Source organism: Haliotis cracherodii, unplaced genomic scaffold (genome assembly GCF_022045235.1).
Source record: "Haliotis cracherodii isolate W230 unplaced genomic scaffold, xgHalCrac1.p SCAF_2, whole genome shotgun sequence".
NCBI classification, from domain to species: Eukaryota; Metazoa; Mollusca; class Gastropoda; order Lepetellida; family Haliotidae; genus Haliotis; species Haliotis cracherodii.
This window is the reverse complement of record NW_027266275.1, coordinates 47,035,648-47,049,642: the sequence shown is the minus strand read 5'-3', so window position 1 is coordinate 47,049,642 and position 13,995 is coordinate 47,035,648. Positions and strand designations below refer to the sequence as shown.

Here is a 13,995-nt window from a genome sequence, read left to right as displayed (position 1 = left end):
TGGGCGATTCTATGTCAACGCGTAGTTCTCCCGAACACGTGATCACGTGCACGGGAGCATCGACGGTTACTGGTCAGACTGGTTCCATGTAAAAAATAGTACCCGGCAATAGCGCTCAGCTGCTTCGCTACGAACTCCAGCGCAGTGGTGACTCAGCATAACACCACTGCCACAGGCTAATTTGCATATCACGTGACCGGACTTTTCTCTTGTTTGTAAAACGGACTAATGCAAGTATTTGGGGTCGCTTAAGATATTGTTTTGCATAATAATATAGATATGCTACTACAACTGCGACAGTGAGTTGCATGACAATATATATTTATGCATCAAAAAGACTGTATCGCCAGCTCTCCGCTGGGCTTCGATGACAGCACGTGGAGCCTTACAACCAATGTAAACAAAGAATAACTGCGCCAAAACAAATAGATTTTCACGTATTAGGATACTTTCATAATGAACCGTAACCATTCTTTGACATTTGTTTATGAAAATGTGTTGACTTGTCATACATGAAACGGATTAAAAGCATATTCAATATCTTGAATGGACTGTGAAAGATGTGACGAATCGTCACATGGCGCTGGCCTGTGGCAGAGGTACTATGCTGGCTGGTTGCCGGCCGCATGGAACTCTGGGTAGGAGAGTGGCTTCGCTTAGGGTTATTATTATTGTAAATATGTTTAGTAAAAGCTGCATCTAAATTACCAGGATATTGGAATATATTATTCCTGATAAAAAAATAGTTTCAGATACAACTTTTGCCGATCCTTGCATTTAAAATCCTGTAAAGTTATATCATTGGGTGTGTCTTGACCGAATCACCGGTAGATTCCAAGAAAACGTGTGTACAGCTGATTGCTGTGTCTGGCTTAGTTTACGAGAAAATGCACAAGGTAATCTTAATCCTTGGATATAAAACAATGCCTAGCTGAACAAAAAATACAATTTAAACGGTAAATCAACATGTCTGGTGATTTTTTTATCTCAAATTTCGAATTTGTACTGACGAAGTTTCTCATCACCCATTCGTTTGCCGGACTTCGCTGAAGGCGTACGGTGTACATTTTTTCTGAGCATAATATTCAAAGTCACAAATATCTAAAATAAACAGAATACAGTCATACCCCGCTTATACCGACTTCAAATATCCGGAAACCTTGGTTCCTGGACAATTTTCATTTAAAACGAATTAATTACAAGATTCTATATAAATTTTCGGAACCAAGAGGGGGGGGGCTTATTGGGGGAGGGGCGCTTAATGGGTCGAATACGGTAGGTTCTTTTTGAAATTGCTGGTAGCCATCTTTCTTAAATCTGTGTTCAGCCTTATATAAGGCTCCATCCAAGGGATTTGATCAAACTTTAGAACTCTGTGTATTTTCTTTATTTTCATGCCTAATGATAGATATAACTGGAGATTTCTGTGGTGAACTATATATTTTGTCTTATCCATCAAGTTTGGTACGAGTTTTTCTACGTTAGCTACCCTAGTATTACCCATCAAGGAGTGTTGATATTCCGACATCCAAACTTTATTCACCATTAATCTTTTGGGAGCTAGCGGATAACTGTTATGGTCTTTGTGCAACTCTTTTGGATATTCCAAGTCAACTTCTAGTATGTACCCTTTATTCGCATCGGAATCTGTGGGGATCGATATCACATCGATATCATTCACATCAACAGACTCAAAACCACCTGTGGGTAAAGGTTGACTCAAAGCCCATCCGTGCAAATTGTTGGCGTTGAGATATAATATGTGCGTATCGGGTTTACTCGGATCATATCCTTCCACAAATTTATTATTAGCCTTAGAATACCTTTTCACTGTCATCGATATACCACCTCTTAATCCTTTCTCAACAAACAAGTGCATATCGTAATCGGTGAGTAGTTTTAGTTCTACACCGGTCTTCTTCAACAATGCATCCCCGGATAGTCCGGGACTGGAATAGTACCAAGCCAGGTCCAAGCCTGTTTTAAACATGTCTTTCTAAATATCTCGAATATATCGGCGAGTAATAGTACATCGGTTTTTAAGTACAGATCGTGATAATCACCTAAATTCTTATAACCTAATTTATCCCACACCATCAGAGTGTGTTCATAATCGGCATCGGTTATTTTAGATTCATTTACTATAGAATGATTCAAGGGGTGGTAATTTAGTTTCATCAAATCTAGATCAATCATCCATATATTTGTTAGGATATACACCTTTTCTCAGCAACAAATGACGAGTTATCTGATCAGTATATTGATTTGTTATTGCAAAGTCATCGGGATTGTTTGCATTAGCTAAATTGTCCAGCGAAGATAACAGAAACTGTACGGAGTCTATGAATCAAAGTCAATTACTTTGCTTTATTCTAGTTTTCCCATCCTTGTCCTTATAATGTATAGTTTTAGTCAACGAGAATGAGATATATTTTTCCATATTATTAGGAATGCACATTAAACCACCGTCGGTCTTTGAGATAGCTTGCATGATGAGATGTAAATCAAATCCTCTAAGGTTGTGAAACACAACGAGGATGGGTATTGTTTGAGAATTCATTTTTAGTTTCAAGTTACACTCGTTATGCGCGGTTCCCCGATAATTACCCATGAGGTGACAATGATCTCTTACGGAATCCCCATTCAGGGGTTTATATTACAAACATGACAAATCGTTGACTTCTTATAGGCCCTCCAATCATCCCTCGTCATACACATGGGTTTCTTACGCGATAAATTTTCCTAATTGTTCTCTCTTCGTTTTGTAGGTATTCTAGAAACTTTCCTGCTGCATTGGGACTTCTGTAAATCACGGGCGGGTTTGTTTTCCCATCATACCTCACAACTATTTATCCAAACCCACAAGGAATATGTTCTTGAGTTTTGTAGACTGCTCTATCCTGATAGCAGTCTGTCCAACTCCTCTGCAGTCTTCTAATAGATCTTTCGCAGAAATATTTCTTTTCCTTATGGGTTGTTTGATCGTATAATAGCCTGCGTAAACTGTTTATCCACGTATAATGATATTTACCATCTTTTTTTATCAGAAATGAATTGATTCTGGGAATATGTTCTGGGGCGGAGCTTATCCTGTGTACAACAATTCCTTTCGGAGAATGTCCGAAAACATTTATAGCTAAATTTTTTTGCTTTTCCACCTATCAATTTGCAACATTGGTGTAGGTTCGTCTATACCATCAAGGTTGAGTCCTTCGTTATGGGGATAGCTAGAAGGTCTATCCGGACTTTTGTCTGCAGAGAACAAGGCAGATCTTATCATTCTGAAACAGTCATTGCCTTTATTTTTTACATTAATTATGGCTTTTTTTCTAATACAGTGATCGCTCGCTATAACGCTACCAATGGGGTCCAAATAATTGGTGGGCGTTATAGACGATGAGCCGTTTAACCGAGGCCGAGGCGCGCTCGGAAAATCTCAAATCATCAATATGTGTTTATCTCACGTCACATCAAACTAGTATATATTTTTATGGACCTAGATCTACCTGTAATATCATTCATTTATTAAATCTGTCACATTTCACAATGTCTGAAATACGTATTCCATTTCAATTTATCATTTTTAATCGATAAATTAAAAAATTATTCACTATTTCCCGCGATGTTATTGAAAATAAAATTCTGGGACACACATTTCGACAACGGGTCCACATCAAAGAGCAAAATAAAGACGTTTTAAACAAATATTTAAATATATTATACAAAGTGATAAATAAAATCAACAAAAATATATCTAAAAGTAATCAAACTTACATCTAAGTTATTATTTCCATCGTTTCGTGCGATCGCGTGTAATGTAAGTCAAATGACATCTCGGCTTTCGTCGCCTTGAATTCTCGGCTCGGACACAATGTTTAATGCAAAAATATATGCATGAAAAATCTTTGTCACAGCTCGTAACCTAGCACGATACATTCGCGAAGTTCCATATTTTTAATATATATCGTGATTTCCTGCTTAAAACGTTCAGATTAACACGATTTAACAAAACATCTTTCGCCAACTTCTGAAATTTATCAAACACGAGCTTGGTATCACAGCTATAATTTGATTGGCTGCCTGAGGTCACGTGCTCAAAATTGACCAATCACGAAACTTGTAGTAGATTTCGGCAAGAAAGCGTCATTAGAAACAAATTTTAATCCAATGAAATCGCTTGTTATAACTACGGAAAAAACCAGGCGATGTTACGAAAGCGCGATTACGAAATGAATGACCGCCGTGTTGTGACAGCAACTACATGTGTGTGACTGTCGCCTCAAATTGGATTGCCCACTAATTAAGAATATAAACTTCGCTTGTGGTTCTCTTTTATTGCATGCATGCGCTTCTCGCAAGGTCGATAGTGTGAAAAGTTAACTAGTTGAACAATCGTATTTCCGGGACTTGCCGCGGATGTTTTCAAACAGATTATTAGAACTCCATTCAGCGATAAACGGTTGATTATGCAATGAGAAGCGTTATGTGCAAATGAACAACGAACAACAATACAATTATGTCTGTGTAAAACTATCAGTAATAAAAGTGTACATAAATTTTGGGAGCCATGCGTTACCGCGCGTAGTAACCGAAGTAGCGCTTTATCGAAGAGCGCAATAGCGAGCGATCACTGTAATACGAGGGTAAATCTATATAAGATCCACCTTTGAAAGGTATATAATTTGCTATATCTAAATATAAACTATCGATTTTATCCACACCCTAACCCAAGCCTCTATTAGTCCAGCATTGTAAAGTTTCTTGTATCTGCTGAATTGAAGCATCTAATGATGCGCTTATAGACTAAGATTCAGTTATAACTGCTTGGTTGTTCCGGAAATAAGGCTCAGTATATTCGGCGTCATTTTTACTCAATGACATTTTAACCGTTAGCTGGTATTTTATACTATAAAGCATCTAACTACGATGGGCTTAACATCATTAACATCTATGTTGGAATTAATATCCATCTTCCAACCTCTTGGGAATTTACCAACGCCAGCTGTGGGTACAAATCTTAACTCATTTTTATCAACATCAACTGAATCGATTTTTATCAACAACAGCGGGTTTATTATTATCTAGTAAAGCGATCAATTCAGCTTTTCTCATTTGAGAATAAGCTCTCAGCCCACTTTTTTTTCGCTTGAGCTTTGAGTTCTCTAACAGTCTGGGGATATTTCAAACTGAGTAAATCAATCAATTCAACTTTTCTCATTCGAGAATAACCATGTAGACCACGTTGTTTTGCCAAAGCCTTCAACTCTCTGACAAAAACCATTGTGATATATAACTACATGTGAACTAATCTCTAATTGGTTTGAATTCTACCCAATCTATTTATCTCATTGCGGTAAGCCTTTTTCCTCTCATAAATAATTTGAAACCGTTTTTTGTCAGCACCGTGACTCTTACACAAACAGTAACTACCTTTGACCCCAATCCCACATACAGAACACGTATAATTAACATGCCCTTTCCTAATTGCAATGGCATGTATCCCACAATATATACCGACGTAACATCTGTTGCATTTAATAGGTTTACCATGAGTGTAAATTTACATCTGGATGTGCCCCTCGCCATTGTGATAAATATTACACTTCTAGTATCATTTGTCTAAATGCGTGTCAGCCAGTCAGCGCGACATTGATCATAGTTTATGTGTAATTGTATAGCTGAAAATCGCAACTACCGACAACCCAAAAACTATAAACACTATCTCGCGGCCTTCAAGGAAGTATTCGTGCATGGCAGATTCAACATCCTTAAACATTTGAACTGAATGTCCTTGTTTACGCAGTTCATCATTTATAAAATCTAATCTCTCCATTCTGCGCCTGGCCCATTGTGACTGGGCTGTTCCGAGTTGTTCTAATGCTTTATTATGTCGTTTATGCTCCTCTTCAATTTCTTTAGTGTTTCATTCCCTCAGAGTAGAAAATAAATAATTACTCCTTGAAAAAGCTAAAGCATGAACAATAGCTCTACCGACCATCATCGCAATTGATGCCATACTATATGTTTATAAAATATTTAAATGTTTAATTACTTCATTATGTCTTCTGGGATAAGCCCTTGTTTGATGAGCATATCTTTTGTAGCCATTGCTAGGCCTACATCTAGAACCATCATACCGATATCATAACCATTAAAATCTAGCTTGGGTGGTGTGGCTGAAGTAATCATTTTAGCGATAAGGGAATAGCCAATGGCCAAGCCGCTGACCACCGCTGAATGATACGTTGTGTTTACCAACATTTTACCTGTTAACTGGAGTAGTCATTGCTTGATAATATTACATGAGGGCTTAACTCTAATTGAACCTCATCTAATTTTTTAACTTGTGGTGTTTTCTCTTCTCCGGTCTTATAAAACCATACCGCTGCTACAGCAACAACCCCTAGTACATAGGGAGCCCAAGTTTTAATTGGGCTATGTTCAGTGTTTGAATTGTAGGCCTTTGCCTTCCTCGCTAGCGCACCCTTCCTATCAGCTGCGACTTTTCGAGGATTCTTGTGGTGCAATGGCTTGTGTTTCCTCTTTCATGTGTTGTATTTCCGTCTCCATTATTAGTAAGTGGGCACGTATGTTTAAATTGACAATACCTAGCCGTTATTAAAGGGGTGGTAAGTGGCGCTAAGAACATTCCATATCTATGATACAACTCACAGCTTACTGCGCTTATAGCGTGTTCTATGAATGGATCTTTCTCGAGAGATTCGCAAAAATACATGCAATTTTCTGCGGGGATAGGAAGAAACGTACTAGCTACAACTGTGTATAGTTGTAACATAGCCAAACCCATTGTTTTAGTCATGTGTAGCTCCCAGTCTAGACTCATAACACACATACAGTTTTTTAATTTCCTCATCGGTCATGTTATCAATTTTTTCAGTGGTATAATTTTCCCCAAAATATTGGAAACATTTTCCAACGGCTACCAAAGCCGCGAGTCTTTCTCTATGTTGATCTAAAGATTTATCTACCATAGGTTCTTGGAGCAGTTGTTCGATAAGTTCGTCGCATTTCATAATGTAATATCTAATGAGATATTTAAGTCTAACATAATAAAATATTGCATATCCAATACAGCTGGAAATAATAAACTGTTGCAAAAGAATGAGTATTCCAAACCACATTATTATATAATCACCGCTAATGTTCAATTTATCACATTTTTGCTATATTTTTGCTATAATTTCGCTAAATTTTGGTATACTTTTGCTATATTTTGCTATATTTTTGCTATAATTTTGCTATAAGTTTGCTATTTTTGCTGAGCAATTGTATAAGCAGCTGGTTGATCGGTTTTTAATACGAGTTTACAGTGCTTCATTTCCGCTAACAGTTTTCTGACTTTTTTCTCGCTTGAGCTTGGTAGAAATAACATCATTTTCGCGTAGACATTCCTCAAATGAATGTCAGTCTTTGCATTGAAACAGGGCTACCCATTTGCTCTGCTCTCTGAGATCTTTCAGAACAGAGTTGTATTTTTTAGTAAGTACCCAAACGCTATGCTCCATATGCCGTCCAGAGAATGCTAAATATGAAAGCATATCTTTCTTTTTGGTAAGTTTTTTACTTGCACTGCAGTCCTCTATTATGAAAAGGGTTGATTCTCCTTTGTATTTTTCGTGACATACCCGTAAACAGTCTTGTAAACGATCGCCAGAATCAATTTTGTACACCCCGGGATCATTCATTACCCAATCTCTCGATAGGTATGTTATATTAACGCTTATAGTTGGGCACAGAATAATAATATGGTCGAAAACATCCCGATAATGACTTTGTAAAATATCTAGACTAAAAGCTGTTTTTCCGCAACCCATTTGCCCGCAGATGATAGCGCAGTGCGGTTCTTTAGGTAAAAGATTATTAATAGATCGCTTGCACGAATCTTCCATTCTGTATATTAAGTTGTGTATCCATAATCACGTACAAATATATGTTCAATTTACCAGCCGCTTCGAAGAGCTTCGTTATCTGTATAGTAACACCCTCACTGGCATTTTCTATTCTCCGCCCACTACCTTGTAGTTGGTTATCGTCTGTGGTTCTTATGTCAAGCCATAGCGCATACTTCGTGGTAAGGAATTCAGCCAGCGATACATCCCCGAGAGACAGATCTTTCACGACCGCATTAATTTCTGGGCTTCGTTTTATAGAAGAGAGTTTTTAATCTCATCCCACTGTTGATATGCTCGCATGCCTTGACTATATAGTTGATTAGGCATGCCCTCGATAGTCAATTCTACTTTTGTAATCTTGGGATTGTAGAACTTCTCCGTATCTCTTTGAAATGCTCGAACAACATTAAAATACCCTTCAACGATCTGGCGGGGACGTTTCGATTGATATTCCACGTCGTATCTCTTTTGTTCCTGGTGATCGTACAAAATGGCTAAACTTCCAGTATACTGATTACGAATTTGTCTGCCTAATTCAGGATCTGTTATCATATCATACTACAGTGAGATATTATCAATAGAATAGCTACTATTATCAGAAGCTTTGATTACTCTGCTGTAGTCATTAAAAGTGAGTTCTTATTCTAACCTATCACCTAGGGATGCTTGATAGAAGGCATGTGACTATCTAGTAATTCAAAGTCAAGCGGATGCATCAGCAACAGCCTTATCTTTTACGATGGTATTATCACCACTATCAGCACCCACACGCAGTTTCATTGTGTTCTGATTACAAATACCTTGGTACTGTAAGTTTTCCCGTTCTTTAGCCGTTCTCCAGAGATCCATGTAACAGAATTATATATTGCTGTTGTCAATACTCAAAACTTCATTATCGCTAATTTTAGTCGCGATTTTCTTAACAATTGCACAACCTAAGTTCTGAACAAGCTCTCTGTTAGCGTTGGCAGAAGTCAAATAAATTGTAAATGATAGTCGGGCAGTTCCTGGAACTATCACATCGTGAGCACCTAGATTAGGAAAGCGAACCAGAAGTGTTTGATTTTGATCAATAGTATTCGGGTTATTAGTTATAGTTACAGACTGGCGAATTGCTTTGACCCTGCATGGATCCCGAAGTCTACGTTGTTGGTTGAACTTGCGTCCATATTGCGAAGACATTGTTTATATTGAAATTATGTAACCTTATGTTTAATATAAACATGGATGACTTTAATCTAGATAACATAACTAATACTAGTGCAATCGAAGAGGGTACTGATGAAACCCGCTTTATGAATCTTAACAATGAACTTTTGAAACCAGACGTTAATGATTATTACGATGCCTTAAAAGAAACTCCTATTGGTCGTGACTATTCAAAGTTTACGATAAATAGTAAAGGATTATTGCGTCTGCATGGCTCTCCGGATATTGACCTTATGAATTCTCGTACTCGTAAGCCCCTAGCCTTTTCTACATTGTTCGTAATGAATTAGGTTTTGTAGACTACTCACGAGAAAAACTTTCTGAGAAGACTACTAAGGTTCTTCAGACTGTGCTTACTGAACTCGGTGCCATAGATAAAGATAATTTGGAAGAAAGCTGGAAGCTGGCCTCAGACGGACTTGAGGAAATCTTGGATACCTACTATGATAATTCCACGTTACAGGTATTACCATCCTCGGGGCTCAGTATCCGGGAATTACGAGGCCTTGACAAGGCAATGCAAACAATGCAGGGAGAACTCATCAATAATACAGCCAAGCTATCTGAACTCGACAAGCATATAGCTTATGAGAAAACAAAACTTGAACAGGCGGGCGATGAATTCTGTAAACGCCGCGTTGCTAAAAGATTGCGTAACTTAGAAGACGAAATATCAGTCCGCCTTGAAGCGGCTTCCACTTATAGAGCAGTACTTCGTTCACAAATCAATTGAATTCGAGAAACTATTAATCAAGTCCTCATCGATGATACAGTGGTCCCTCGACTTAACACTCCTCGATGTACCGCTACTTCGGATTCACCGCGGGGTAAACCATGGCTCCCAAAAATGCATGAAGAATTTTCCCCTAAAAGCGCGTTAAAGCGCATTAAAGCAAATAAAGTTACAAATAAACTGATGAAATTTAATTCCAAGTTGATGTACACGTGTGTGTATTTGTAAAACAATTACGTTCATTGTATCCGGCTGAATGTGATCGAAACCATTCTGCCTTTTGTTCCAGTTGTGAAAAAACATATCGTACACAGATCTGGCATTAAACTCACATAAAATCAAATCACAGCAACAACAAACATAAGCCGCATTGTTTCATTTAATACTCATCTCAGCTTGTTGTGATTGGTAAGACAACATGTGAGATGTCTTCGAACTTCAAACCGGCCACGTGTAATGCAATAACAACAATCGAAACAATGGCTTCCGGTATTTAATCCGGACTTGAGTAACCGTGAGAGACCTATAAAAAACATTGGAACTTCATTGTTTAAATAGCGTAATTACGAAGGGTATAAAATAAATCTTAGTTCATTAGTCTTTACCATTTCAATCATGGCAACCACTGCAAGTAGATCTAAGCGACAAGCGTACACTATTAAAGACAAGTTGGAGATCGTGAGGCGGGTGAGAGAGGGTGAATCGCAAGCTAGCGTCAGCCGTTCAACTGGGATTCCAGCAGGGACCATACGTGGATGGCTAAAAGAAGAAAAAAAACTACAAGATCTTGCATTTGAGACCCAGGAGATCGGGGGATTGCAGAAGAAGCGAAATAAAGGGGCAACAGACTCTACACGGGATGCTGCGCTGTTTGCGTGGTTCACGCAAAGCAGACATGGTGGCATACCACTATCTGGCGAGATAGTGAAAATGCAGGCTCAGAAACTGTCCCAAGATATTCATGGCCCTGACGACACATTCAAGGCCAGTGCAGGCTGGTTGTGGAGATTTCAGAAACGACATGGAATCAAGTCGTTTACAGTGACCGGGGAGCGGAGATCGGCTGACGACGACGCTGCTGAAGCGTTTCCCGCCATACTAAGAGAGCTGATGGAGTCCGAGGGGTACGACGAAGAGCAGATCTACAACTGTGACGAGACCGGCCTTTACTACAAGCTGTTGCCAGACAAGACCCTAGGCACCAAGGAAGACAAGCAGACTGGATTCAAGTCCGCCAAGCAACGGGTGACAGTTTTGCTCACGTGCAACAAGCCTGGGATGCACAAGTTGAAGCCTCTGGTGATCGGCAGTGCCCAGAATCCCAGGTGCTTTCATCATGTCAACAGAGAAGCACTGCCCACTCACTACAGCGCCTCTGCAAATGCGTGGATGACAGCAAAGATTTTTGAAGATTGGTTTTTCCACAAGTTCGTCCCAGCTGTCCCTGACCATCTCCGATCACGGAACTTGGAGGAGAAAGCCATCCTCCTATTGGATAACTGCCCCGCCCATCCCCCAGCAAGTACATTGCAGTCACATGATGGACTAATAAAGGCATTCTTATTGCCGAAAAATACGACCTCCCTCATTCAACTGCTCGACCAAGGGATAATCAAAGCATACAAGGCGCATTATCGGAGATATTTAGTGAGTGCGTTGGTGGATAGAGGCTTGGACCCTGTTGCGTTCCTGAAGACAGTCACAGTGAAGGATGCTGTTCTTCACACATCCAAAGCCTGGGTGAAGGTGACGCCAGCCACCATCAACAACTGCTGGATGAAGGGACTTGGACCAGCATTCGGGGTTGACGAAGATTTCGTGGGATTTCAGGAAGAAGATGTCATCGATGCTGTCCAAAAGTTCCGCGACTATGCTAAGGAGAACAGCATCAAAGTATCCGAAGAGACTGCCATGATGTGGAACGCGTGCGATGACAACATGCCGATCGCCGAACTTCTCAACGATCAAGAGTTGGTTGCCGCAGCAATGCCTGTCGACGATGAAGAGGAAGAGGAAGAGGAAAACAGTGATTGTGAAAACAGTGTACAGCCAATGGCACCCTCCGTTCGGGATGCCATTAATGGGGCCGAGCTTGTATTGCGGCACCTAGAAAAAAGTGACAAATACGAACAGCTACACGTCATGCAAGTCCGCTGCATACTGTCACGACTGAGAAACGAGGAACTTGACAGTCAGAAACAGTCGAAAATTAGTGACTTTTTCAGTAAATAGAATTCATACGTTACATCATGTACACACACCAGTTGCATGGTATCAAGAATTTTGAGTGCAATTTTCCCTTTTCCCTGCATAATTATCATTATTAACAGAACTAAATATATCTCTTATCCACTCAAATCTACGTTTGTGTTTGTGTTTGATTTTCAAAAATCGCTCAAATGACCGTGTAGTTACGCACGTCATGTCAATGTACATTGCACATCAAGTGCATACAGAGAGCCGGCCGTGTCCGGGTTTTTCATAACTTTGACACGTCATTATTTATTAACCAATCACAGCCTTGGTTGCACATTAGTTTCGTTACAAGGCTGGTTTGGCTTTGTAATGTACTGGCATCGATCGATAATGTGAGTAGGTCGGCGATCAGACCAATTTTTCTCCCGAAAAACTTAAAATATGACAACATTTATTTAGATTCTACATGTATAATATCCATTCGTAAAATAATACAGACTACTTTGATTAATTTACACAAAGTATTTTTTTTTTTTACGCATGCATTTTGAATCATCGTCCACGATCAGTGTTACATAGATCTACATGTCCCATGCCACTGTGAAATAATTGTGCCACTGTTCCATTCACTACCATCATTACGTAATGTGAACCTCAACAAGGAATATCTGTACAACGCTCTTTCCTACACCGCGGGGTCAGTTTCTTGGACCCCGATGACAGCGGTATATCGAGGGATCACTGTACTACACTGGCCGATAAAATTAAAACATTGTTCAGAGAACAGGGAATAACCATTGCCAGTATTTTAACCACATTGGGATTTATCATATTAACTTTTACTCTCGCGTTAAACGATGGAGGTGGACCACCCACACCACCCACTGATAAAAATGGTGTAAAAGAGTGGATAAAAAAGCATTTAAGAGCATTAGGAGAAGCACTGGGAAAGCTGCATCTGCGCTTCCCGGTATAATAGGGAGTATAGTTTCCTGGCTCTTGAATTTATTAGCTAAGACCACCACTTGGCTTAGTCAAAACTTGTGAGCACTGATCGTAGCAATTGCCAGGCTGTTGTACTTATCCGTTAAATACTATTTATCCAAATCATGAGTAAACCAGCCGTGACTCCAATTACTATCAGTGCTGTTTTTTCATCGATATGTTGTTGATTTTGAGATGTAATATGTGGCGGCACTTGTGACTGTGCGTCAGTAGATGGCTGTGGTGACTGTGGCTTGACTATTCAAGTTTCGCCTGTGTTTGTTTGCGTTATTTATTCGGTGTTAATATCTGAAATTATACCTGTTTTTTGTTGATCGGTAGCAATAACAATTTTATTATTATAGCCTATCACTTGGCCGATCTTAAGTTCCATATTACTCGGAGACATGTATAGTCCCGGCGCATAAACATAGTCTACTTTGGATTGAGCGTACTGTAATACATCTTGATAACGCTTTATAGAAGATGGTATGTTAACTGGTGAATTAATAGCATCCTCTACGTTTGCGACAAACTGTTTTTGTGCATTGAGCTCCGTCCCAGAACCGTTTATTCATGTTCATGTTTGCGATTGTGCACCAAGAATTGCCCATACACAAGTTCTTATTGATTCATTAACTCTTACAACTCCTGGGTTAGTAAAATTATTTTCCGTTTTATCATTAAGAAATTCATTACAAGCATTTGCTGTATCGTTTAGTTGCACAAACCTTGTAACAATATAAATTAAACCACACTTAAAACTCATAATATCTCCTCTCCAATCGTTACTCGAAGGTTCCCAGCCGTGATACCAATTATGCGTTTTTAAATAAAGATCATGTATTCTTACATAAAGTTTGTTTGTCTGTAACAACCTAACTGGATTGAATGGTTTTTGGTGAATTCCATTTGTGGAATTCCATGATCGATCCTGCACTAATTTCTTTAAGTATATGT

General features: G+C 39.1%; 2 protein-coding genes across 3 annotated transcripts in view; one reads left to right on the top strand and one right to left on the bottom strand.

The window, feature by feature from the left end:
* Positions 1 to 13,995, bottom strand: part of LOC139468152 (cyclin-dependent kinase-like 4) — a 493,691-nt gene that overhangs the window by 181,360 nt on the left and 298,336 nt on the right. The window lies entirely within an intron of this gene.
* Positions 10,471 to 12,087, top strand: LOC139469026 (jerky protein homolog-like). Its single transcript, XM_071251160.1, has one exon. It carries the CDS (start codon positions 10,471 to 10,473, stop codon positions 12,085 to 12,087), a length of 1,617 nt encoding a protein of 538 aa, XP_071107261.1.